Source organism: Macrobrachium rosenbergii, chromosome 26, assembly GCF_040412425.1.
Source record: "Macrobrachium rosenbergii isolate ZJJX-2024 chromosome 26, ASM4041242v1, whole genome shotgun sequence".
NCBI classification, from domain to species: Eukaryota; Metazoa; Arthropoda; class Malacostraca; order Decapoda; family Palaemonidae; genus Macrobrachium; species Macrobrachium rosenbergii.
The window spans coordinates 2,628,577-2,655,180 of NC_089766.1; the positions used below are offsets into that span (position 1 = coordinate 2,628,577).

The 26,604-nt window shown below is 36.8% G+C and overlaps 1 protein-coding gene across 1 annotated transcript in view; it reads left to right on the top strand.

The window, feature by feature from the left end:
* Positions 1–374: 374 nt before the first annotated feature.
* LOC136852904 (ral GTPase-activating protein subunit alpha-2) overlaps positions 375–26,604 on the top strand; it is a 38,619-nt gene continuing 12,389 nt past the window's right edge. Inside the window, 36 exon segments of the mRNA XM_067127857.1 lie at positions 375–633; positions 2,846–2,956; positions 3,526–3,709; positions 3,830–4,073; positions 4,814–4,952; positions 5,152–5,281; positions 5,811–5,900; positions 6,137–6,311; positions 6,553–6,714; positions 7,187–7,347; positions 8,045–8,156; positions 8,481–8,603; positions 9,340–9,468; positions 9,653–9,794; positions 10,101–10,364; positions 13,744–13,821; positions 15,362–15,478; positions 15,765–15,964; positions 16,690–16,788; positions 17,235–17,390; positions 17,872–18,003; positions 18,213–18,341; positions 18,658–18,825; positions 20,094–20,144; positions 21,743–21,850; positions 22,585–22,764; positions 22,897–23,094; positions 23,346–23,627; positions 23,945–24,115; positions 24,307–24,528; positions 24,733–24,914; positions 25,151–25,325; positions 25,631–25,732; positions 25,915–25,998; positions 26,000–26,098; positions 26,316–26,474. Of these exon segments, the coding sequence (XP_066983958.1) occupies positions 525–633; positions 2,846–2,956; positions 3,526–3,709; positions 3,830–4,073; positions 4,814–4,952; positions 5,152–5,281; positions 5,811–5,900; positions 6,137–6,311; positions 6,553–6,714; positions 7,187–7,347; positions 8,045–8,156; positions 8,481–8,603; positions 9,340–9,468; positions 9,653–9,794; positions 10,101–10,364; positions 13,744–13,821; positions 15,362–15,478; positions 15,765–15,964; positions 16,690–16,788; positions 17,235–17,390; positions 17,872–18,003; positions 18,213–18,341; positions 18,658–18,825; positions 20,094–20,144; positions 21,743–21,850; positions 22,585–22,764; positions 22,897–23,094; positions 23,346–23,627; positions 23,945–24,115; positions 24,307–24,528; positions 24,733–24,914; positions 25,151–25,325; positions 25,631–25,732; positions 25,915–25,998; positions 26,000–26,098; positions 26,316–26,474 (5,367 nt within the window). The 5' untranslated portion in view covers positions 375–524.

Below are 26,604 nucleotides of genomic sequence, written 5' to 3' on the forward strand. Positions count from 1 at the left end.
AATGAGATACCAGATCAGTGACTGACTAGGGTTAAAGATCCATATGATATGGAGTGAGACGCGATATAATTGATGAAAGATGGTTTAATCCGACGTAATTATAATTCAATAAAAGTATGTATTAGACGAAAGTATTATTCAGAGGAAAGGAGAGAAGTAAAAGTACTGGCGTTGAATAGTGATCCCTTGGAAGAATTTCACCTCCGTTTAAAGCGCATTCGACACGATCGTAAACTTTGAAGTATTACCAATATTTTATTAGATATGCTTTAAAATATGATATAAACTCTTTTTAAATATATTAAAAATTATTATAAATCTTTTAAATAGGGTAGATATACTCTAAATAAAATTATTTACGATATTTCACCCTCGGGTCGGAGACACCATTCGAGCCAAGTGTTTGTGAACCTTTGTTGTTGTGCGACCCCGTGAATATTATCGCGTAATTTGGGGTCATCTCATGATTTCGGGCTGTGGGTTGGCGTGCATGACCCCCAAAAACCTAGCATGAACATTGAAACATGTTCAAGAAAGCCGCTGCATCGTCAGATGTGAAGAAAAGCCAGTACAAATGCCTCGACTTGAAGAGAGATACGCCCACCCGCCTGAAGCATCTGCGGGCTGTCTTGGGTGAGATCCGATTATTTTCCTCTTTTCTGGGTTTATCTCGATTATCAGGCGATTAATGGGTTTATCCGATGATCGGGATAATTATCACGTTTATTATGGCACGCGAAGACGCTTGTTTTAGGCCTGAATTACGTCACTATCGTCGTGCATATTTGAGCAATTGCGATACATCCTATCGTAGGCTAGGTTAGTCACCAGGTCGTTTCGCGTATTTTATTTTATAATTTTTTAGTATATTTTAGTTTATTTCAGCCTCCGTTTCCGAAATTTCACCTTAGAGGCAATGTAGGCAAATCCTACGACATTTTTTAAGTCTTAGGTAATATCTAGAATTGATAATTACGATAATCTTAATCAAGACTAGGCATGTATATATTATTTTAATATTTTTAAGGTTATTTTATAATTTTTAAGTTTATTTCAGCCTTTATTTCAAAAATTTCACTCTAGAGTCAATATAGGCAAATCCTACGACTTTTTAGGCCTGTTAGTTAATAGATTATCTAGAATTACAATTACAATAGGCTTAATCAAGGGTAGGCTAAATATCCTAGGTGTTAAATCTAGTGTATGCTTTGTTTCTTAGTTTAAAAGCAGCCATATACTATAACATAACATTCCTAACCTAACCTGATCTGTAGTTAGGCTGTCAGTAGCCACTGCACAAAAATTACTAATTATTAATAATTACCAGCTTATAAATCTCAGGCTAATGCATTTTCGTTTTTCAAACAAGACGCCACAATCTTGGAGAGCGATAGATGACATTGGACACACTTATTTCTTCCTTGGCCCAACAGCAACTAGAGACGCATTGAGGGATCCTGGGTTTTAGGAACGTAACGTCGCCTGTGCGATGAAATACAAAAGGAATGTTGTGACACAGTCATTGTCATCATTTTCAACAAGGTGGATAGATGGAATCACTTGAGACTGGAAAATTCAGTTTGCGTATTCTTTAATAATATGGTAACATTAGTAAGCAACTGACTTGTAATTTCTACATCGTGCCGATATCTCTTTAATTATACTGTACATGTATGACTGATGTCACATAGAAGGAAAGTGGGCTAGAAAAAATCTACGAAATGATATAGTAATCAGTTCATGGCAACTTGTTAAATATATCTATAACACTGCTTGTTTGTAAGCTGAACAGGTGTTACAAAATATTACTTGCTTATTACCCCTTGGAAACACTGATGTGTGTAGTAAATTGGAAACAAACATTTTCATTTTTATTACTAACATTAATGACAACGGTTGTTTATAGGTGGTCTTCTTAAAATCATTTCAAAACATTAAGAAAAATTTAATATCAAACCTTCTAGGTAAGCTCTATGAATGGTTTGGTTAAACTGTCTGTAATATCTATAAAGCTAGATGACAAAATTCAGCTCACGTTTAGTTAATTGATCATCTATTTTAGGTGAAATGTTGAGTAGTATTATGAGATATTTAGTGTTGATGGGATTCATTATTCTTGCAGTTATTTATGGTAAAAATTTTCTTATATGCTCAAAAACATTAGTGTGTACTGTCACTTGTTGAAAACATTTTTCTTGCTTTGTACTCATTTTGTAGTTTTTTGTTTCTTGTTATTACTGGCTCCTAATCATTTTAACTATTAAGATGTCCTTAAAACTAGCCATTCTTTAAAAATTTCACTGTTTTATTAGCATACATAAATTGTTTGCCTTAAATAGATGATTGTTGATGCTGGAGGTACTTGTGAATCAGTTACCTGGTAACTGACTCTTATTCTTTTTCAACTGATAATTTGCACAGTAAGCTGCCCTTGAAAGTACTTATATATAATCATTTTTGTCATGTACTGTAGTCATATTGCTAAGAGATAAGGATCTGATAAAATTATTTCTGGAGATCTTGCCAGTGCAGTGATGTTTTGGGATTTTCCATAATTTCTTTAATGACAATTGTATTAGGCAAAAAATGAGAAGATGGTGAAATTTTAATTTGGTGTCAGTAATTGAGAAAGACCTAAGGTTCTTAAGGAGTTGCTGGATACAGTATTCCTCTCATGGTTCACTGTAGGCTGTTACTGACCTGCTTTCTGGTATATGTTTAGAAATTTGACTCACTGATCAGATGAAACGATGAAGTAATGATGAAAGCTAAGGTTAGGTTAAGTGGAAAGGGGCGCACTGCAGATTTGTTAGAATTGTGACATTTACTTCTCACTCTCTTTCAGACAATGTCGATGTAGCGGAAGTAAAGACCTTCTTAGAGATTAACTACAGTCCAGTTTTTTACGTTTTCTATGAGGCCTTTATTACCTTTGAGGGAAATCTTCGTCAAAAAGGTAAAGTTGATTTTTCTTACACAATGATAGTGTGACTACGAATATCACAGAAAGTAATTTTGGAAAGACAGATCATTCCCCTATTTTCCTTTTTTGCCTGCACCTGTGATTAGTCCAATAATGTTTTAAAAAAACTTGAATTGAGTTATGTCTAGTCATAAAATCTACAGTACATATAAGGCTTATGAAAGAAGCACAGCCTGTACTGGATGTATTTTTTAGAAATTGGTACAGTATGGTATTATACTCTTTGATATTTGAAATTTAACATTTAAACTCTGCTCACGCTGTGTAGGCCATAAATGGTATAAAAAGCTGATGTCATTTGAATGAATTTTTTTCATTTTAAAAAGTGAGTGGATTAGACAATTCAGTGGCATTTAGCTTGCCTGGAGGGTATCGCAGAATTGGTTGATATTAATTGTCAGGACATTGCCCTTGATTGTCTTTGTTATTCATTTCTTTTTGTTGTTTAATTTGATCATAATTTCATTAGTTTAAGTATGAGACAGGTAAATCATAAGTCCCTAGAGATTTCACCACTGTTAACATTCAACAACTCTCCCCAGGTACCTTTGCAGTTCAGAGGAGTCACAGGGAGGATTTAGAATCGTCCCTGTATGTACTCGATCGATTGTTATGCCTTCTGCCCGAGCTCTTCGAAAAAAGATGGCAGTGCAACGCCCTTACTCACATATTCAAAAAGATCCTCCACCCAGGGAATACTGTGCGGTTACGAAGAGAGGCAATGCGGTAAGGCTGGGCCGAGACTGTCGGGAAGTTGTGGCTTTTATGACTGTGTGGAGGTGGTTGAATGTGAAATTGTGAGGTGGTTTTGTTTGTATAATAATAATAATGAACAAACTTTTACAGGCTTTTCATCATCTGGTACATGATTGTCGGAGAATCCAAGACCCCAGAGATGGACCGCATGTTTGCATCCCTCATTCCCGGGTTCCCGGTACCTCCTCCGGCAGCCATGCCACCAGATTTGGGTTATGGCGGCATCACGTGCGTGGAGCCCTCGCCAGTTATACCCCCCTCAAACACAGAGAAAACTCCAGAGGACCTTTCCTCCTATCTCCTCAGGTCCATGATGGATTTTATGGTTACACAGGTAAGTCTTTGGTTGGTGTTTGTGTTAAGCAGTAACTTTCCAGCTTCAGGAGTTCCTTATTATTTGACATTTGGGATCCCAATAATGCCATTGGTTAAAAATTAAGATTAGAAATAAACCATAATTATTTTGACATCTGATATGATATGTGGAGGTTGCTGAGGGATGTATCAACTGTATCTCCCACAAAAGGTAAAGGTTGTTTGAAGAGAATTATAACAACCCTTTCTAAATAAGAAATTATGAACATTTTTATGTTTCTGTATCACATTATGTTTTTAAATGGCACAACAGCTATGAATAATATAGAGTTTTAATGTCTGTATTACGTTTGAGGAAAATATTTTTGAAAAGTAAAGATATTTCTGTTCTTGGGTAACTTCAATGCATTATATTCTGATTACACAATGCTTTTTTATGTTGAACACTACAAAAATGAAGTTTATTCAACAATCATGTTAACAAAAAATTACTTCTACCTTTGTATGCATAAAAGGGAATTGAAAAATCTACTGTAGTAAAATATGTCTATGTAATCGTCTTTGTGACATTTGGTACATTTCTCCATACAGAGCAGTAGGAATTTGAAATGCTTTTTTTAAAACAAAAAAGCTAGTTAGTTTGACTCTTGGTTCTGCATATTTATGCATACAAGAAGCTTTTTTCTCTTCATAATTGAGGAACAAAGTTTAGGACTGTTTTCTAGTAGGTTTTAGAGTAATTTTAATATTTTTTTGCAGGTACGAAGGATTGAATGGCGAGAGCGTTCACAGCACCCAAAGACTTTCTCATACCTGTTTACAATGTTCCGTGCTTGGTACATGCCCCACATTTTCCCCAATTTTAACTCTTCAAATTCCCTCTATAAACCAAATTTAGGTAAGTCCTTGTCTAGTATTAACAGTGATTTTTAAAATTAAATATTACTCTACTTTATCAAGGCCTTTTGTTTAATTGTTTTTTAACAAAAATTAAAGAGGGATTCTCAAAGTTGACAAGTATCCATTGGAAAAATGTCAAATATTTCTTTTACTAATTGTCCTGGAGAGATTGGAGGCTGAAAGTTCGGCAATTGCAGAGTTACCAGAACTTCGTAGCAGTCCGGGTGTAAGTCTTCACGGCACTTGCCAGGTGGCAGTGGTGGAGTGGGTTCGTAAATTTGTCATTGCCACACCTCAGAGAACTAGCCAGTCGATGTCTTCTGTAGGGTAAGTAAATTGACATACCTGATCCTCCTTAGGATAAGTTTATTGAGTCCGCTTATGAACACATACTACCATATAATTATTAGTCTGCCATGAAAATATCCATGCTAAGTGTTTCATCATCATTTTATGTCTTGCTGTACCCCTAAATTTGTGAGATTCCCTCAGTCTTGTAAGAAGAATTCTTGGTGAACCTCAGACTTTAGTTTATGAGGGCCCTTTTTGTATTCTAAATGCCATTTAAAGTAATCACTTAAGTATTATTGTTGTCAAATTATATGGTAACTACGATAGATGACACAAATCTCGATTGCTCCATACCTTTTAAACTAAATTTTATGTTTTGCCATTGTTACTTTGATTTGGTACAACCTTAGATACATAGGAATTACGAAGACCTCTGCCTGTAACGTAAACCTGTTATGATGTGGAGCTTGCGCTAAAACAATATACAGCTAATTATTGCTGATGTGATAGAAGTTGTAGTTTAGGGTATCAAGTTAACTTCATATTTATGATGTTTTGTTTACAGGGAGGAAGATGGTCGCCGGTCTGGTCATGGTGACGCTCCGGAGGGCAGTACAAGTGACCAGGATTCAGTCACTTCTGCATTTTATGTCAAGTAAGTTGAAATACATGAATGCAGTTTTGATGTGATGAAAATTATGAGTTTTTTCCATTTCCTTGATGTCATTTATATCAGGTGAATAGTTCAGTGTTGAGTTTTGCTATTTTATAAAGGTGATTGTTCTAAGAAGTAAATGAACTGTCAGTTCATTACATGAAGTTGACTAAAATATAACTTTCAAGTGGGGTTTCCAGTTTTGTAATAAACTAATTCAACTAATTCTGTTCCAGCGATGAAAGTGGATCCAGTGAAGATGGGACTATGGTCAGAGATATCCTCTTCTCCTCACGGGATAACATCAACTTTATTCACGAGTTATTTCGGCAAGCCTTGTGTCTTAGTTTCCGATATGCGTCTGTCATGAAGACTGTCATATTTTGTTACAAAGACTGGATACAGATGAATGTAAGTTGCGATGATGTTGTCATTGAACAAAATCATTGTTAATTGATTAGTTTAAGTTATAATAATGCCATTTTATATTTGTGCCATTGCTCAAGCAAAAATTATTGATGTATAAAGAGATTCAAAGTTGCCTTAATTGGATAAAAGGAACTACTGTATTATGAAATCTAAACTTATGATCCATTCATTATTTTTCAAAAATTAATTAGGCAGTTTATCTTATGTAAGACTGTCTTTGCAGGCCCCAGAAATGCCCCCGTTCATGTTAGAGCCGTTAGAAGGTGGGGGTAGTCCTCGGGAAGATGGATCTGCTGCCGTAGAAAACAACGTTCCTAGGAGAATGAGGAATGAATCCTACCTGGGAGCTGTCAACAAAGATATTCACATTCGGGCAGGTCTCCAGGTGTGTATGTTGAAGATAACAAAGAAAAATTTAAACTGTACTATCTAGTTTTTGATTGTTACAATTTTTTCTACAATAAATTTTAATAAATCATTATAACTTTGTGTCTGAAGACTTTTAACTATCCCAAGTAATTGTATTTTACACTTATATTTTAAATTTATGTACAGTAATTTGTTCTTAGGATTGTCGAATTGCAAAATAGTAATTTGCACCTAGGATGCACCATTTTGTTCTGTAAAACAAACTGATGACAGTTTTTTTGTGATTTCTTTGGTTTCATCTAACAGGTGCATCATTTAACTTTGTTGTAGATTTTGTTAGGTAGACTAGTTCTTGCTCTTTGTAATATCAGACATTGTTTAGGGAAAATGATATTCACTTACTTTTACCATGAATTTCAGATAGATTTGTATTTTATTTTATTAGAATTACAGACATCATTTCCTCATTTTGTGGTACTCTCTTTCAGAACGTCCTACAAGTTTTCATTACCAGTGCGGCCAATGTCTTTCTGTTGGAGGTTTCACCCGATTATCCCCGATTGTTGGATGAACAAGTGGAAGTATGCAAACATGTCCTGAATATTTATCGTTACATGGTCATGAACACACGAATGGAACAAAAATCATGGTTAGTTTGAGTGCTCTTTGAATGTATTGTTTCAGCAGAATATTGGGAGGAATCTTGGTGCCAAACACATTTCACTACCAGAAATTTTATGATTGATTGTGTATTATCTTTGTCAGTTTTGCATATAAGATGTAAAATGCTGTATTTTATGATTTGATTCTTATGATGAAATTTAGGGATGCTGTAAGTATATTTGTAGGCAGTAGTGTTAGAATACCTCTTTCATCACTGTGCTAAAGTTGCTATTTGTAAAAAAGAATATACTGCCAATATTTTTTTATGGTATTTATTGGTTAAGTTTTTGTTAGGAAGTTCATAGAAATAAACAGAAATGTCAAAGCCTTTGTACAGGCAGTCCCCAGTTATTGGCGGGGTTCCGTTTCTGAGGGTGTGATGATAGCTGAAAATCGCCGCTAACCGAAATTTGGTGACTTTGGTGCTTTTTCGGCAATTTTCAGGGGTTATCGGCGCCGAAAAGCGCTGATTTTCAGTTATCAGCGCCTATGTTATCGGCTCTGATAAGCGGAAATCGGTGATTTTCGGCTCCGAAAATTGCTGATTTTCGTCGCTAGACACGCCCCATGAAACCAGATCGCTGTTAACCGAGCCTGCCGTTAACTGGGGATTGCCTGTGTAGGGCTTACATAGATGAGTTCACTTTCCTAACGCACCGTAACTTTTAATTTTTACTTGGCAGGGAACAGCTATTAGTGGTGCTACTTCATATAACCTCACAAACGTTGTGTGGTCGACCAACCATGCATAAGGAGGACTCCATAGGTGGCAGATTCGCTTCAGCTCTGTTTCAGGTTCGTAATAAAAATACTTTGAAAGGAACAAGTTAATTCTTTCGAATTAAGTTGTAAGAAATGCTAAGTCTTCACAATTGTGGAGTGTGTAGGCTGTAGACTTTGTGTGAAGTAAATTTGAACAGGAATTCATCTTTCTGTTTTTCGTTTGGGAATTCTTAGTTTCTGTTTTGAAAATGAATTCATATTTTCTAGGTTTTGTCATATAACTTCTGATTTTACAGTAATAAAGTTATATTGAAAGCGCTTTTCTATCAGTTCACACAAAGATTTCTGCTCACTAATTATTAAATCACTTATTTTTTTTTTTTTTTTCATTTCCAGACGCTGATCGTTTCCTGGATTAAGGCTAATTTAAGTGTCGTCATCTCAGGAGAATTATGGGACCAGCTTCTGCTCACGTTATCAGCTTTAACTCATTGGGATGAACTCATCAGGGAATGGGCTGTAAGTGTCTCAGTATTTTACTGTTTATTTTATGGTTGTTATAATGATGCCTATCCCATTTTGGCAGATAAGTAGTAGCATAATAAATACTAGTAGGAAGTTTCTGAAAATCATGAAGAAAAGGTACAAATGGGGACCTTGAATGCGTACGAATTAAGCTTGAAGTGCAATAAAGCTGGGTGTCTCACAGTCTAATATTTTTCAGACAGCTCTCTTGGATACAAAGTGAGGTTTGCTTCTGTATTTATACAATATTTTCAAGAGTGATACTCCTTCAGCCTTTAAGTATACTTATGTTTAGTTTAAATCCATTCCCTTTATCCTCTTCCCACCTAGCTATCCAACTTCTGTAACTTTGCCAGAATTTTTTCATTATAAATTTTATCACTGATGACTTGTTTGGCCATCCTAGTGTGGTAGGACCTGTTGAAAAGGCTTAAACTTATAGAGTCTGTTGAGTCATACAGGACTACCAAAAGTATAAGAGACTGCCGAAGGGTTCCACAAAGTTCTGTGTTACTCTGGCCGAGAAGCTCTAACATGGGAGGAATAATTATCCTGTGGTGTTATTGTATTTAGGGTAGGTTACTTCTCCTCCCCCTACATCGCAGTTCCAAATGGCATACCAGACCAAAGTCAAAATACCTTTTAAAATAAGTATAACCGTTTGCCTCGGTGGGAAGTTTGTCGTTTGAATTCCTTATTTATATGCTGTTATGTTGACTTTCATTTCCAGAAAACACTTGACACTTTGACACGAGTTTTGGCTCGACACGTTTATGGATTAGAACTGAACAACCTCCCGCTGGACCGTGTGACCGACCGCCGTCTAATCAAACGAGGAACCAAACTGACAGGATTAGATGTAAGTTTTAACTGGTTTGGACAAAATTTTTCTGTAGTTTTATCTTTGTTTTAAATGTTAAGTCTTTGTAAGGTATAAAGTATTCTGCATTTGTTTTAATGATCCATCTTTGTAAGGTATGAAGCATTCTGCATTGGTAGTCTCGATTAAAATGATCTTTTCCTTTTAATCTTCGTTACATCAGTCCGTGAGAAATAGCTTTGCCCGAAGTTGGAGTAGCGTACGCATGGATAGGCAGGCCAACAATAATGACAACCATCAACCAGGTGGTCCTCCTTTATCTCATTTACAAGAGGAGTCGCAAGGGGACCATAGTAGTTCTCATGGTGAGTTGTGTGTTTTCGTTACCTACAAGTTAGCTGAGTAGTGTGTTAGTAATGATTTTCGTATCAGTGCCGTACAAAAAGTTACAGGTACATTTTCTGTTAGAAGAATGTTTGTGGTTCATTTTTAGATGTAAACAATTGCCAGAACATCGTTTCTTTCTCATTTACTTGAGAAGCATCATCCATTTTACTGGCATTCTACTAACTTACTTTTTGAAATTTCACTAAAAATAATCTTTGTTGTAACTTGAAGGGATATTCCAGTTTTAAATGACTGTTCCCGCTGAAATTCATGTCGTCCTTCAGGGAGCAGTGAAAGGAGCCCGTTTAGCAGGAAGCGCCGCGGAAGCTCTGGAGGAGGTTCTCTGAAGGCGGGTGCTGGCGGAAGCAGTGGCAGCCCGAAATTGTCCCCACATCATCCTTCGGGTGAACACTCGCACCACCATCATCACCACCCCCATTCTCATCCCCATCATCCGCACCATCACATCCTGGGTAGACGTCTGACACGTTCGCTCTCGGAGTCGAGCTTGCTTTTGAGGAGGCGATCTGGCAGAACACAATCTCACGGTGAGTTACAAGTGGTGTTTTTCCTCACAGCCGTATACCTTGTTGCTTGCCGTTCATGTTGTGGGGTTTCAATTGTAAATTTCTTGTGCCAGTGAAAGTGGCTTGTACTTTGCGTTGGTCAGTCTCTGACATCTCTTAGATGCGCTTTCTCTGTGTGTGTGTGTGCTGTTAGTAGGATATTTGTCATCAGTTACTATTTGGATGGTGTATACAATGCCCAGTTATTGAAATGAAGTTTGATGACAATGCTGCTCAGTATAGCTTACCAGTACTGTCATTTTTGTTATCCTGTAGCAAAGTGTTTGTCCAATGCAAGTGTTGTAATTGTAAATACTAGTGCTGCGCAATTTATCGAGAGTGTTGTCACGTGCTGTTGTGAGAAATTTGGCTAGAGCAATATTAGAGGCTGAAATGTCTTTAAAAGCAAATTAACTACACAGGTAGTTGACTGTATCAAATCGTTAGTACGAGGAAGCAAACATCACGCAAAACAATGATGTAGAATTTTGTTCACAGACTAATGGCATCTTGAATGTTATCAGGTAACCAGTATCACGTTGAAAGTTGCATTTCATCATCACTGCTGCTTTGTCACTGCCAGCTAATCAAGTTAATGTACCATGCTTTTATGTGCCTAAGGCCACGCCCTCAAACGCTAACCCCCTCCCCCGGCTCTAACAATCATTACGCGTCAAAGATCCGCGAAGAGGGTGATGTCTTGCGCAAGAATTTCACACAGCATGGATTTCACTGTGCACTGTTAGCCAGGTGTACTAATGCACTTCTGGATGTGTGCATGGCTAACAGAGGTTGTCGTGCTGGTGACAATGTCCGTTCCTGGAATTGCCACAGATGCAGTTTAAATTTAGTGCGTTTAATTGTAGAAGTTTCTGTTTTTGTATTTGTTGTGTTACCCTGGAATTCTTGGATGAAGTCGTGTTAACTTTTTGTAAGAAACTGCTGGCCTTAGGCTTTAACTCGCTTGTAATTTATCTAAAAGGTGAACTGATTTTGATTGAAATTGTATAGTGTGTTGTAGATCACTCTTCAGTCTACAAATAGGTGTGAGTGGAGCCAGTTTTGTTAACATGGACACTACTTGTATTGGACAAAACTTTGTTTCATGTGGATAAGAGCCAGAATATCCCAAAACATTTCAAGTGTAGGCATTTCTGTAAGAACAAAATTGGTTTTTGATTAGAATGCGTGCACTTTCACGATGAATTTTTAAACGAGGGATAGAAGTTGTAGCAGGTAACAAAAAGCCAGGCTGAAAGGATTGCTGAAAGAACTATTATTAGTTTTGAACTAGATACTTTGTTTTGCTGGAGGATGGCAGAAATTAGTTATTATTTACTTTCTTGTTCATTTTGTATTTTCTTGATAAAAATATGGACTCAGGTTTTCAAGAGATTTGTTCTGAATGAGTAAAATTCATTTGAGTTTATTTGAAGACAATTAAAAAATACAAAGTAATGCACAGTATATTATCAGTCTGGGGATTTTAAGCAGCTGAAATGGTCTTGTTCATTGGAGAGTAGATTATCTGGTATGGTGTAACAATCAGCAACCCTTCTCAGTTTATTATGGAGAGTTTCATCCACTTGGTCTCTGCAGAGTTTGTAAGAGAATGAAGGATTGGAAATGATAATGAGTGATAGTGGAGTGGTTCTTGTGAAGGAACCCAGATTAATCTTGATGTTCTTCAGTTAGTTAGCTATAAATGATTTGTTTAACCAGACCTCTTGATGTTCTTCAGCAATGTTGTTTTAGTGAGATATGAACCTATTTGCTCTTTGAGGTATTCTGGATTTTGTCCTTTCTGTCGTGGTCTTGCATTTATTTTGGCTGACCAGTTGTGTTGCATTGTTGTCATTATTGAGTACTGAAAAGATATTACAGATATGTAAGGTAAAAGTCCACAAGTACATATAGAAATGTTGGTCCTTCATTGTATTGCTTTCAATTTAATTTGGTCCTGTTTTGTATCAGAATGAAATCCCTGTAAATGTTTAAATAAGTAGTAAAAAAAAATTTGATTTATTTGTAAATATACTGAAACCTCCCCCCCCTCCCTTTTTTGTGTTTGTGTGTAGTTTATTCATTTGTATTGTTGAGAAGTACGCTACAGTAGTGCATCATAATTGCCTATGAAAAATGTTTCAAAATTGTGTATTGTCTCCCTTTGGAGTCACAAGGCAAAGGAAATGCAGTACAGGCAGTCCCCGGTTAACGGCGGGTTCGGTTTTATGGCGCTTGTCTAGCGATGAAAATCGGCAATTTTCGGCACCGAAAATCGCCAGATTTCTGCTTATCGGCGCCGATAATTGGGTATTGGCACCAATACATATCTAACAGAGGCGCCAATAACTGAAAATCGGCGCTTTTCGGTGCCAATAATTGGGTATTGGCGCCAGTACATACCTAACAGAGGTGCCAATAACTGAAAATCGCCGATAAGCCCCGAAAATTGCTGAAAAAGCTCTGAAAATCACCAATTTTCGGTTAGCGGCGATTTTCGGTTATCATCACACCCTCAGAAACAGAACCCCGCCGATAACTGGGGACTGCCTGTACTAGTATGTTCTGTTAGTTTCCAAAGCCCTAATGATACCAGCTATTCGAGTTTGCAAAAATACTGAATTAGTCAGAGTTGATGTGGCCGCTCTACTAATGGACTTTTACCTCGTTTGGTATTTATTACCTATAAAATTTGATTCTTTGACTGAGATAAATTTTTGCAAGAGCCTGAGCACCTCTAATGTATTTTGTTTATGAATTACAGACATTTATGTTCTGATAAGTTCCCATTAAAGTTTGAGAGTAAAAACAAAATCTTAAAATTTCCGGATGAAAGTCTTCACAATGTATGGTGGCAAGATGGTGTGTACTGTCACGTTTCAGTGTAGCCTGCACCAAGTTGTTTGTAACGAAGGTTGCATAATACACATTGTAAGGAGTAGAATGTAATTGTTGACCACCCTGACTTAAGAGATGTGTAGCAGAACCTTCCCATCATAATTTTGCCTGTTAAAATCACACAGCCCAGTGATATGAGTATTTGGAATACTGTAAAACCTTTTCCCCCCTGATCCCAATTAATTCTAACCTACATGTCTAAATTAGACCCTCATATCTGCACATTTTCATTTGTTTATTTCTGTAACAAGGACTGTGGGTCTGTCCCTGTATTATGTAAATGCAGTCATGTAAAAATCATGTACTTCAGTGCCTCTGTGATCAATTGAAAGATATGAGAAGTTTTCGTTTATTTATTTAATTTTGTTCATTGATATTTGAAGTCAGTATGCTTGATGAACATAGAACGTAGTGCTTGAGGAATGTAGTTTTGTTCATGAATGGTTACCTACAATCCCAGGGGACTGTGATGGCCAAGTACCCACGCACCGTTACCTGCACGGCACCAGATCAAAGTCGCTGGAGACCCTCTCGCACGGTAGGTCCAGAGCTCCCCCTCCGGCTTTTTGCAGCTTCATTGAGCGAAGGGTTTGTGATGGTGAATGCATATATATATAGTTACAAGTATTGACTACGAAGGGTTTGTGTTCATTGTGCCCAGTTGATTTTGTTTCGTAAATAAATTGCAACCACTTTGGTTTGACTTTGAAGCATAACTCACACATTTTGGGTGAAGTTTCAGTTAGCAGTTGGTATTGAATTTGAAGTGTGGACTCTCTCCATGCTTTTATAGGACAGAGAATTTTTTTAAGCAAGTCACGAAAATTATTCAAGTATGGCAGACTTACACACTACAGCTTACTTTTTGGAATGATTTTGGTTGAATTATTTTTATTTTGCTTTTAAAGGGCTACAGTACATACTTACAAGAAGCAGATTGCAGTAATTGGTTTATTACACAGATATACAAATTTCATAGACAGAAAAATGTCAAATATGTCTTATTAATGTTCATTTTTTTAAATACAAACCCATAACTTAAGTGCCACTTCATTTGTCAGCTTAGTGCTCCCAGAAAAAATTTAAAGAGGAAGAACATTAGTACCATGGCTGGTGAGATTCATCTGGTCTGAACTGTCAAGCCAGAATATTGATTTAGGATTGACATTTACAGAATTTTAATCAAGGGCTGTAAACCTACGGGTGGTTTAGAGTCATTCTCATTAAGTCCTGTAGTAGTAGTGTAGTAGACAGTCTGTTTCTGTGGAAATTTAGAGGCAGGTTAAACTGTCATCTGCTGCCTCTCTTTTTGTCACATTTCCATTATGGCATCCAAAGTAACACAGACTGGGTATGGGCAGACTTCTGTGGGTATTGGCTTTTGCATCACTTACAGAGGGTAAATTGTATCAACCCCCATGTTGACGTGTTTTTGAATGTGACTGATGCGTTTGTACTCTGTGCTTCATCCTGTACAGTGTTCAACTTCTTATCTTACGGTCATTAGACACACGCTTGCCCATCCATGTGTAATGAATCAGTTTATCCTATCTATCGTATCTCATGTATCAGTCAGACCCAGATGATCCTTTAAGTTTCAAAGTAGGGACTTGATAGTATGGATCCTGTACATAAATCGAGTTTAGACACTAAGTTACAGGTTTTACTTGAACCAGTAACCAATGTAATTTTTTAAAATCAAAGTTTCTTTAAATGAACCAATAACCTCTCTATAATTTCCTATCCACTGCCCTTCATTCCAGTAGTCAAAGGCTAACTACTCAAAGAATGAAGCTGGCTTAACAGCTGAGACATAATCTCATGCTGGGATATTATTGGTCTTCTTCTTTTAGAAAATTATTTTAGCTTGGGAACATTTGGTGGCAAATAAAATGGTAACTATTAATTCTGGGTTTGCATTAAGCACTCTTAGAAATATATTGTTCTTTAGTATCACATACTTCTGTTTAGTTTTTCAAGGTTTTTTGACAATCACACTAGATTAATTTTTCAGGGTGAATGAAGAAGACACTTTCCAAATATACAGTCTCAGGTAATGATATCTTTATAATTGCTAGGTTACGGGGAAGAAGATTCTCGCACACCATCTCCATCTCCCTCTTCTGGTGTGGAATCATCCTCCATGAAAGATTCTCCAATGCAGATTGAACTTGGGGGTGATACAGCGAGTATAGGTAAGCTGTCTTTTATTGTTTTTTGTTTAATTGGTATTTTATTACCAAGCGTAGAAATGAATGTTTCATTTCTTCGGCCTATACGTAAAGTAGTAGATAGCTTGCTTACCCCTCAGCCCGTATTGTGTTAAAGTAATTGTAACGTTAATTATTTGTATTACATTAATTTTAAAATCTGTCTTTTCCTTTTGAGTACCCCTATTGGTTGTTGATGGGTTGTATTTAGTACAAAATACTGTGTTCAGTACTTCCAGATTTAATAAATTGATGCTGCTTCTGTTTTCAGACACTTTAGAGGGAGGTTTGTCGTCAGAACAGCGCTCAGTTATGTCTGGAGGCACAGTCCGCGGGTGGCTTCCAGACGTAGCTGTCGTGTTGTGGCGAAGAGTGCTAGGTCTCCTTGGGGATCCTAATGATGTGGCTTCTCCCAACATACACGCGCAGATCTTCAAGTACCTCTCCGAACTCACAGAGACTCTAGTGAAGGTGGTGATTTTTGCTGTGAAAATGAAATACAGATTTTGGGTTTGCATTAAGAACTTTTAAATAGACAATGTTCATAAGTGTCATGTAAATATGTTTAGTTTTTCGAGATGTTTTTGAACTTGATCACACTAGATTCCTCTTCCAGGGTGAATTAGGACTTCCTCCAAACCATTGTCCTATCATATTTGTTTCCTCTTTTGAGCTTACTGAACTCATGGATGTTACTAACACAAAGGCCCTCTTACTTTGATTGAAGGTGCTCTGACAATCATTTTGGTTTGAAGTTTGATTTTCTCCAATACTGAGCAAGTACAGTAAACCCCCTGTATTCGCGTTCTCATGATTCGCGGACTCACTCATTTGCGGGTTTCTCTGTGGAACATATCTAGCCATTATTCACGGAAAATTCGCCCATTCGCGGTATTTTTCGCTGAGAAATATTCACTAATTACTGTATTGTCATATAATTTTCATGAATAAATGCACTTTTTGTGATAAAACTATTAAACTACTCAGGTATATGCATTTTTACAGGGTTTTTCTGTGTTTAAACTATAAAAATGGGCAGTTCTAAGTTTTTTATAGGGGTTTTAAGTATTCACGGATTTTAGCTATTTGCGGGGGGCTGTGGGACGCACCCCCCGCGAATACGGGGGTTCACTGTATATTGTAAGGATGCTAAAGCACAGATATTCTTATGCATTTTGTCTTTTGATATTTTGCAGTTACGGAACAACCAGAGTATATCGGTGGATAACCAAAGCAGCCCTGAGCCTCCAGAACTCATACCTCCTCTTTTGCTAGTCGCTCCTTGGTGTTTCAAGGTGAGATGGTGAAATGAATGCCTGAGTGTTGCGCTGGTATCATAAACCCCCCCTTGCAATTTAGGTAAACCGTGTTCATGGAAAAGAACAAAAAAGCATGGAAAGAAAAAGATTTTATGTTCCTAAGCGTTTACAGTATTTGCTTGTCGGTTTAAACTACTTTGCTTGGCAGTGAAATCATTGATATAGACCTACTATCAAACTGTAGCTTAAAAGTTATAGATGTTTCATGTTAATATACAGGTTAGTCATTTACCTTGCTCGTAAAATTTTTAACGTAGAATATGCTGCTTGTCATGTTACTTGACACAGTATTCTTTGAAAGCTTGAATTTCAAGTCAATGGCCCCAGTGGGTTTGTTCAAATTGAATAGGGTTCATCTTTGAGTAATAATAATAGTAATAATAATAATAATAGTATCTGATTTATTTTCTTGTTTTTTGCAGGCCCTAACACTGCCAGCACAATTTCACCGTGGCAAAACCTCAGCGTATCGATTACTCTGCATGATGATGGTGAGGCAGCACGACATCCCACCACCGAAAGATATCCTCACTCAGTTCTACCGAGTCCTTCATCAAGGTCTTGTTGGGCCTGATCAGGTAGGCAGAATTTCATTGTGGATGTTGTCATTGTTTAGGAAGCAGATCAGTCAAAGAAATCAAGGCAGAATCTTCGTAATTTCCGATTGATTCAGTTAATGAGGTTTTAAAGAACTATTTGTTTAATTTATCATTAAAAATAAGCCATTTATGCCAGTTCTGCGATTGTTTAGTATTTTAGCCTAGTGCTTTTGGTTGAGTTACCCAGTAGTGATTAAATGTATCCAGTCAGTTCCTATAAATTATTCTTATGTAGGATTATGTTACTTGATGCATTTACTTGTGCTCATTAAACCTTGGTTTCCAGTCTCCAGTTTTTTCACGCTGTAGTTTTTGTCCATACAGTATTTAAAAAAAAATCCTTTGGGTTTACTTAGAGAGAGGCTACAAAAAGTTTATTGTGGTCAGTGAAATCACAATTGAAATAATTATCACAATATTAAGAGAGATATGATTTAAAACTACATTTTCTATTTTTCAGGAGATTATCAACACATTAGTGAGTGAGTGCAGCCCAAACTTCTTCTCACTAGGCTTACCAGGTGCTTCCATGCTTACGCTAGATTTTATTTTTGCCACGAACACCGTCATTACCTCTCCTGATACCAAAGTTGTAAGTTCTTCTAAAATAGTGCTGATGCGTAATCACTTTCAATATCCCTACTTCTTGAAGAAATAGTGACAATAAGAATTCTTTGGCCAAGGAAACAGTCTTGTTTTATTTCATCAGTTACATAGACATTGCACAGTAGTGTAGGATTTCAGTTTCTTATTTTGTTGCCCTTAATTTTGCTGGAGTTTTTGATCATTACTCTTTTTCAGCAATCTCCTCGGCTTGATGCCTTGAGCCTACTGGGGTCATTGCTGCCTCTGTCCTCACTCTACCCGTCCATGCCAGTCCTGCAACCCGCGGCCACTGATTTGGCCCTCATGAATTGTTCAGATGTAAAAGTATGTATGACGTTGTAATTCTGTTCAAGTTCCAATATCTTTGGGGCTGTCAGAAAGTGCTGATATTTTTCCATTGCTCATTTCATTCTAGCAATGATGTATCTGTTTTGAGATTCAAGATACTGTGACTGGATAAGTACGGGAGATTCAACCTCTCTTCTTTTGAAGGTGATCTTACCTTTTGGCTCCCCATAAACTACAATTGAAGCCATTGTTTGTCTCGGGAAATTGATGTAATCAGTTTTGACCAGTTGTTGAAAGTATCTTGTGATTAATTTCATTACTTGAGAGAACTCATGTGGCCTTTTGTCTACAGGACCACTTGGTGAATGTCTTACTGAAGAGTGGAAAGCGAGACGGATGGTGGCACACCAGGTCGCTTGCGCTTTGCACCTTGGCCATTTATGTTTATCACGAGTTGGCCCACCAGACCTTCCACACCAAAGTTAATGAGGCCATCAACGTCCTTCTTGCATCCCTCAAGGTAAGTCTCTGTCGGTGTTGATGATGTTGCTTAAAAAAATCTTCCGTTATTTGAAGTACTGTTATTTCCTTTATTGGTGATCAGGATTTGAGTTTAATTCTGCCAGATGCAATGTGTGTTTGTAGGCTTGCGCATTGCTGTGTGATTTGAGAAGTAACTCACTAACTTATAAGTATTGTGATAGTCAAGATTTTCTCTTAACGAGAACCAGTCCCAATTTTTGTCGTACCTAGACTTGCAAGTATGAAAATGAGTATACCGTACCTGTAGATCTTATTTTGCATGTTTCCAGAGTAATTTTAACCTTCAAGGACTGCATGGAACCTCTGTGTCCTGTGCTTAGGCCTTTTTAGCATTTCATAATTGCTTTGCCAGTCATTTGTTTGATGTAATTTTTCAATATAGTAGCTTGGTGTAAATTTGACTCCCATTATCTTATTTAAGTGTTAGTGCTAACAGTAATTGTATGTTGAATGTGTAGCTGGATTAAAAAATTAGGAATTAGCTTTGTTTTGGGAAAAGTGTGTCTCAAAAGAGGAAACTACAACTGTAAGCTAAATTGGAATTTCCTTAGTGAATATCTTTTTGTAGAAATATACTTGGCAGACCAGGTTAACATACCCAGATTTAAGGGCCAGCTGGTTTGTCTCTTATATTGTCATCATTCCAGGTAAGCTGATGTAACTGAAAGAAATGAATGCCAATCAAAAATAGCCTTACAAAGTACTTGCTGGGAGTGACAACTTTTAGTGGGAATATCATGTATACTGTAATGGAAATTCATACTTTCTGTGAGATGGCTTAAGAGTGTATCTCTTGACTTTTGATTCCTTCAGGTGTATGGTCATAACTGGGTTCATATTCATTTAAATTTATGCGAAATCAAGTTTCCCACAGGAAGGCAGTTGAAGACTCCCACGGAAGAACATCCATTTTACAGTTGTCTCTTGTTAATCTTAAAAATCTCGTTAATCTCATTCTTTTTTGAAAGAAGTTCATAGTTTAGGTAACTTGCAGAAAGATAGGATTTCATCTGTACTTGAAAAGAACCTGTACATCAAGTCCTCCTGTCTAAACAGCATCCGGCTTTACGTTGTTCTTTCCTCTTTGTTTTTGACTTGAAAGTGTTTTCCAGTTTTTGTGAATGGCGTATTTTGTTGGGCTGCTACACATTCAGCACACGAATTTTATTGTATTTGCAATATTAGCAGGTTTTTTTTTTGTTTTTGTTTTTGCATGTTTAAACTGATCAGTGTTTTGCATTCTAGCAAGCTGTTTCTTCATCGCACCCATCTAAGCACCTGGCCCAGACTGCTGAGGTATTTTGTGTGACATGTATTGGAATGGGATGGAGACGTAGTTTTTGATACATACAGTGATTTTCATTGATTTTTTTTTTTTCTTTCAAAGATCAAAATTTTTGTATGAATGTAAAATTTCCCTGTGAAATGTCATGCATCCTTGCCAGATTTTTTTTCAGCATTTGTTATTATCTTTGTATGAAAACCTGCTGTATGTATGTATTTAGTCTTGGGTTCTTTTTGATAATGCGTATATTTCATTTGATGTTCTAATTTGTAGTTCTTTGAAGGTACCAGATATGTGAAATATTGCAACTAGCTTATAATGCTATTTGGCAATATCAGATTTAAAATGATTAAAATGTATTCTTTCCAGAAAAATCAAACGTTGAAAAGGAATTTGGAAGTAAACAAAATTAGCGGTGTTAATTCTAAAGGAAGACTCTTGTTTCAGATTTGTATATAAGGTACAGAGCAAGTGCAATAGTGCAATAGCTGATTAATGGCTAGAAGTGACCAATTTAACAAACTAATTGATACTAATTCAAATTAAATTGCAGTTGGGGTGGAACGTCACTGTTCAGAATATTGTGTACAGTAAGGTACAAGGGTACTTGACAAGTTTTTGGTAGTGGAATCCTTCCTTGCTAAGGAGTTTGCATTTGTCAGTGGGTCTTGAATTGAATTTGCACTCGTTGCCTGCAAATTTATTGCTGTCTCTTGTCTGTTGATCAAAAAAAGTTATAAATAGTAATTAATTTTGTTTACACTACGGCACAAGCATGCAAGTCCGGATATATGCTTGCATTGATTGCATGATTCCTTTATTTCAAAAAGAAAACCCCACTTTTTTTATATCAGTGCTTTGTAATGTACTTCATGTGAATGAAAACCTGTATTTTATTGTCATGTTAAGATCAGAATTAAAATGAATGAACACCCTTTTCATTAATTGATTGTCAAAAAGTTGAATAAGTTGTTGGGGCACCCCAGGAGGTATTAGATATAATTTTCATTCAGAATTATTGTCAACTTTTTTTTGGAGGATTGTTACTAAGTCCTGTATTCTTTTTGTAGGGTTTCCTAATTCAGAATCCATGCAGCTCTTTGATTAACTGTGGGCTTTAATATAAGTATATATTGTGTGTAGTAAATCAGTAGAATTGTAAAAATGGTGTAAAATGTGAAAAATATCAAAAGATAATTTGCAATATATAAATCTTCATTAATTTTGTTGGTATATGTGCTAGGCATTTAAAATTATCAGTCTTTAGACGGATGCATACCTTACAAGTAAGTCACCTTGTAATGTTTTCTCAGAGCAGCAAGTTAATAATTGCTTGTTTATAGCATTTTTGAGAAGTACAGTTTCAAGATGTAAGTAAAAGTTCAAAAGTGACAATAACTGCATGATGACTGATAAATGTTTCCAATTTATGTAACACTTAACCCCATATTGCATATTCAGAACCAAGTCATGCTTGATTTAAAGAAATTGTGAGATATAACTTCCTTTTTAACAAAGAGTAGTGACTGCATGATTACCATTATCAGAAGGAGCGTCTTCATTGAAATAGCATTCCTTTGTTTTTAGAAATTTTTGGTATTCTTTGCAGATTGGCCGTCTGGTCGGCCAAGTGGCTGCTGATCTTCTGCTGCTTTTGTGTGATCATGCTGAAGCATTTCTCACTCATTACCCAGATGTTCCAACTAGAATAATACAGGTAATTATATGTATTTGAAGCTCAAATGACTTATTTTCCTATGTTCAATATATATTGCTGTTGACATTGTTAGTCAGCAATTTGGAGCAAAGTATTACCTCTGATGCTTGTAGATACTCAGGCTTGTTCCCTTTAAAACCTAAATTGTTGAAGGCCAAAAGTATTATCAGGACTGTTTTGATGGATCAATTTTAATTTTTTGAACATGTTAGTAACATGCAACAATAGGGCATGGTTAAAGCCAATATTGTTGATTTTACTTTAAATAGCGAGTATCAGTGTTGATTTGTTCATACAAACCCACTAATCACAAATAGCCTTAACCTGTGTGAAACAAACCCAGTGACACTGATTGAAAGTTCTTGAAAGAAGGGAGCCCAGCCATGCTTGCATAAGTTCTGAATCCCCAAAAAGTCTTGGGAAGATCATGAGTTACTAACTTGTCAATAGATACACAAGAAGTTAGTCAGTTATTCCCTAAGAGACCTGAGGTAACTTGTACCAATAGATCTATTATCTTCTACTGAGGAATGGAGTTTCTGGCATTCACACAGGTGCATGCATAGACTATGTCAGAGATTCATGATGGGTTTGTGGTGAATTGACTTTTAACTTTTATTTTTTCCTTTTGCAACTTAAGGCTTATGCTTATCTTGCACATACAGTATTTAACCTTTTGAATTTTGTTTAGGTATGTATTATTTCTGAAGCTCTAATTTTGTTGTACATTTCAGGTGCTGTGCCAAACCCTGGGAGCAATTGGAACAGACACGATTTTGACGTCGAATAACGAGGGAAAACACCTAGTGCTTTCATCCATGTTCTGCTTGGCAGAATGGGTCATGCGAATGCCACAGCAGGTTCTCATTCAGCCTACTCAAGACAAACAGCCTCTTTTACAACACGTTTTTAAGGTGTGGATTAATTTTTTTCCCTATTGTTTTTCCAGGAAATCACTTTGACACAGTACCATACATAGTGTAATTTGTCATTTATTCTTTTAGCAATGAAACATATGTAGTAATAAAATTGCACTCCCTTTGAAGGTGCTCCATTCCATTGCAAGTGGTAAGAAGGGAACTTTGATACGGTCTCCCAATTTGGAAGTGGTTGACTTTGACAGTCATGTTCGTGAAGAAACAGGAAGGAGTGGGAGTATGGATTCCACAACAAGAGGAGACTCGCTGAAGAGGGCCTCCTTTCCTGCTTCTTGTACCTCCACCATCAAGTTGGCTGCAAGATCTGTATGTATATCCTTTCTACAATTTCTTTTTACTTGTCATTAATTATACCACCTCATGTGAAGTTGTCAATAATTATACCACCTCATGTGAAGAGAAAAATTAAAATGCAATCTGTGTGGTTTTGTAATTGAATTTGTAGATGTAATAATAGTTCAGTTCAACATTTTGCAACCCAGTGAAGTACATCATTTTATCAATTGTAGTTAAACATTTTTGCAAGCCGATGAATTACATTATTTTATCTTCCACAGATAACCAGCCACTTCATGAACCACTTGTGGCATTTTCCTTTGGGAGTTGGTGCACAGCGTCTGTCATCCCTCGTCGTGGAAGGTGATGATGTTCCAGGCCTGTCAGGGGATGAACTCTCCTCTGAAGTGTTTTTATCGCCCCATATCCAACTGTTTGCGCTGAACCAGTCGTGCCTACTGTCTTTAGTGCAGTTGCCAGCTCTCCAAGTCCCTGGCTGCGCTGCTACAGCTGGTTTTAAAACTCCGAATTCAGAGGTTCGTTTTAAAACTCCAAATACAGAGGTTGGTTGATTCTGAAACTTGACATTTGAATGAAAGTTTTAGCTTAAGATTTTTAAGGGAGTTTTGAGTTTTTTATTTTTGGTCATTTGTAACTTTTGTTATGGGGTCATTAGACATTTTCATAATTTTCTTATGTTGCATTGTTATTTTGTTATTATTACTCTTAGTTTTGTGATGATTTTTTTGTCTTAAAAAATGTTTCAAAAAAGCCAAAATTGGTCTGTATTTGGTTCCTTTTAAGGGTCCATTGAGAAAGGTCAGAAGCTTCATTACCTAATAGTTGAATCGTAATTCTCTACGCATTCACTCTCCTTCAGGTGAGGCTTATTCTTCGTGACTTGTCCGGCAAGTTCTCTTGGGACTCGTCACTCCTTTATGCTCCTCCATCAGAGTCCGTTCAGGAACAGCCCTCTCGTGCATACAACCAGCATCATGTACCGCAGCAACTCCAGACACAGCCTCCACAGCAAGCTGCAGTATCACCTGGGGTATGTTTTGCTTCCTTTAAGACTGAACATTTATATTGTTTTCAGTATTGCATTTTGTTACCAGTGCTTTTTCTTTTACAAATTGCGCAACTTGCTTTGTACATTTCTAAATTATAATGATAAAGCTTGAAGGAAAGTTTGACAGATGGTCATTATGTCTGATTTTTTAAATCCTTTTTTTTTCCCACCAGCAGGCAGGTGTTTTGCCATCGCCTCCCATATCTGGTGGTTACACTGGTTTAGGGGTCCAGTTCACACCCCCAGGAGGACTGAGTCATCTGGCCAACAGGGATGATACCATGTCTTCGTCCCTCCTAATCACCTCCCCTCCCAGACACACGTTGCGCCATCGCCCTCCAGGAATTCTGCCAACGCATGAAGATTCTGCAGAAGACTTGGATAATTTGGATGATGTAAGATCTTTTAGTAAAATTTGTAAGACACCATTATTTACTTGTATACTTTAGCAATGTAGATTAGCAATGTGACAATTAGGAAACACTGGAAAGAAAGGTTTACAAAAACTAATACAATTACAGAAAACAGCTGCAGGTTCAGTGAAATTTTGCAAAGGTACTTCTTTAGGCACATTTATTCATCTTATGCTCTTGTTACAGTTATTGAATTATGTTGGTCATACAAGCCCAGAAGTTTTGGAACAATTTGGCCATGCCCTCAACGAGGCAATCGGACCACCTCCTACTTTGCCCATTGAAGCTCAGCACGAGGCCATCTCGACCATCCTTAATCAGAGGAACATTGAAAACGAGTTCTTCAGTAGACATTCCAATGATCACAAGTAAGACTGACTTTGAAATTAGTTGCCTTGGGATTTGATGCAAGATGGAATTTCTGTAGAGGCTTATGATAGGATTCAGTCTGCACTATTTGATATTGCTGATTTTGATTGAAATGTTATAAGTTAGATAGTATTTGTGATATCTTAACAGATTTTTGTCCCAAAATATGTATGTAAGGTACTTCTTGTAGATTTTATTCATTCTTCTAAATCATTAATTGCCCTTGAATTCTCAGCATGGTGTGCCCTACCATCCACTGCCCAGCACCTATAGAATCCAGGTCAGTCTTTCAGCAAGGGAGGCTCCTCATCGACCAGCTAGGATTAGCGTCTTGGGAGAAGAGACGATCAATCAACACACTCAAGAAAAATGACAAGTTACTTAGAGAGCTGAAAAATTTAGATAATCAGGTATGTCAAATATATTTTTAGATGAGGAAGATTCTTTTGCGTAAGTTTATGTATGTACAGTAATTGAGTTTTGAAAGGTTTTGGAACCAGTGCAGTAGTAGCAGTCTTCAAACATTCTTACACTGTTAAAAACATCCAATAGGTTCCTGTAATTTTGTATGTAAAAAGGTAGAATGTATGAAGATATACTGTAAATTTTAGAATTTGTATGCAAGTTGGAAGTAACTGGGGGAGAAATTTTATAGTTATATTTCCCCATGGGAATAATTTTTCATACTGAAGTTTTGTTCTAATTTTCTTCCAAGAAATGCCGAGAGACTCATAAGTTGGCTGTGATATATGTAGCAGAAGGGCAAGAAGACAAGATGTCTATTCTAAGTAACAGCGGAGGATCGGCGGGTTTTGAGGTAATTTGACCTGGATTTTTTTTTTATATAAATCTTAACCTTTTTGTGGATACAGAGAAATATTGAAAGGTCAGTTTTGATTATTTGTTTGAAGACAATATTTGTACCAAAATAACAGCTCAAAGAATTGATATACTGTATAGCAGAGGTTCCTTAAAAGTCTTGTCTCTGAAATCTTTTAGGAATTTGTTGCTGGTTTGGGTTGGGAGGTCGAGTTAGCAACGCACACTGGCTTCCTGGGAGGCCTCCAGAAGAATGGCTCTACTGGGAGAAACTGCGCCGTATTATGCAACGTCCCTTACGGAAGTAATATTTCACGTATCTACGAGGATGCCTTCATTTACAGAACAAGCCATGCTACAAAAGGTTAGTCTGCACTGTGGTATTTCTTTTCTGTTAGGAATCATTCTATGTATACACTGTAGCTTAACTTCCCAATGTAATTAGCAATGTGCATGTTTTTTTTAATAAAAATATAATTTGATACTTTTTGTATTGTTAGCCCCAGAATTAAGGTGAAATTGCCACTTTCCATTAGATAATGTGTTAATTTTGTAGGGCTTATGTTTCATTTCAATTGCAGACTCGCCACCTGGGTAATGACGAGGTTCACATTGTTTGGTCAGAGCACATCCGTGACTACAGACGCGGTATCATACCAACAGAGTTTTGTGACGTCCTCATTGTGATTTATCCCTTACCGAACAGACTCTATCGAATACAAATCTCTACAAAACCAGATGTAAGTGAACCATGTGTTGTTTCATGTTGAGGAGACTAACATAAAAGGTTGATCCGTTTTAACTTTCAGATTTGCAACTTTCTTGCACTCCCCTTGAGAATGTCACATATTCTCATTACTTGCTATGTAG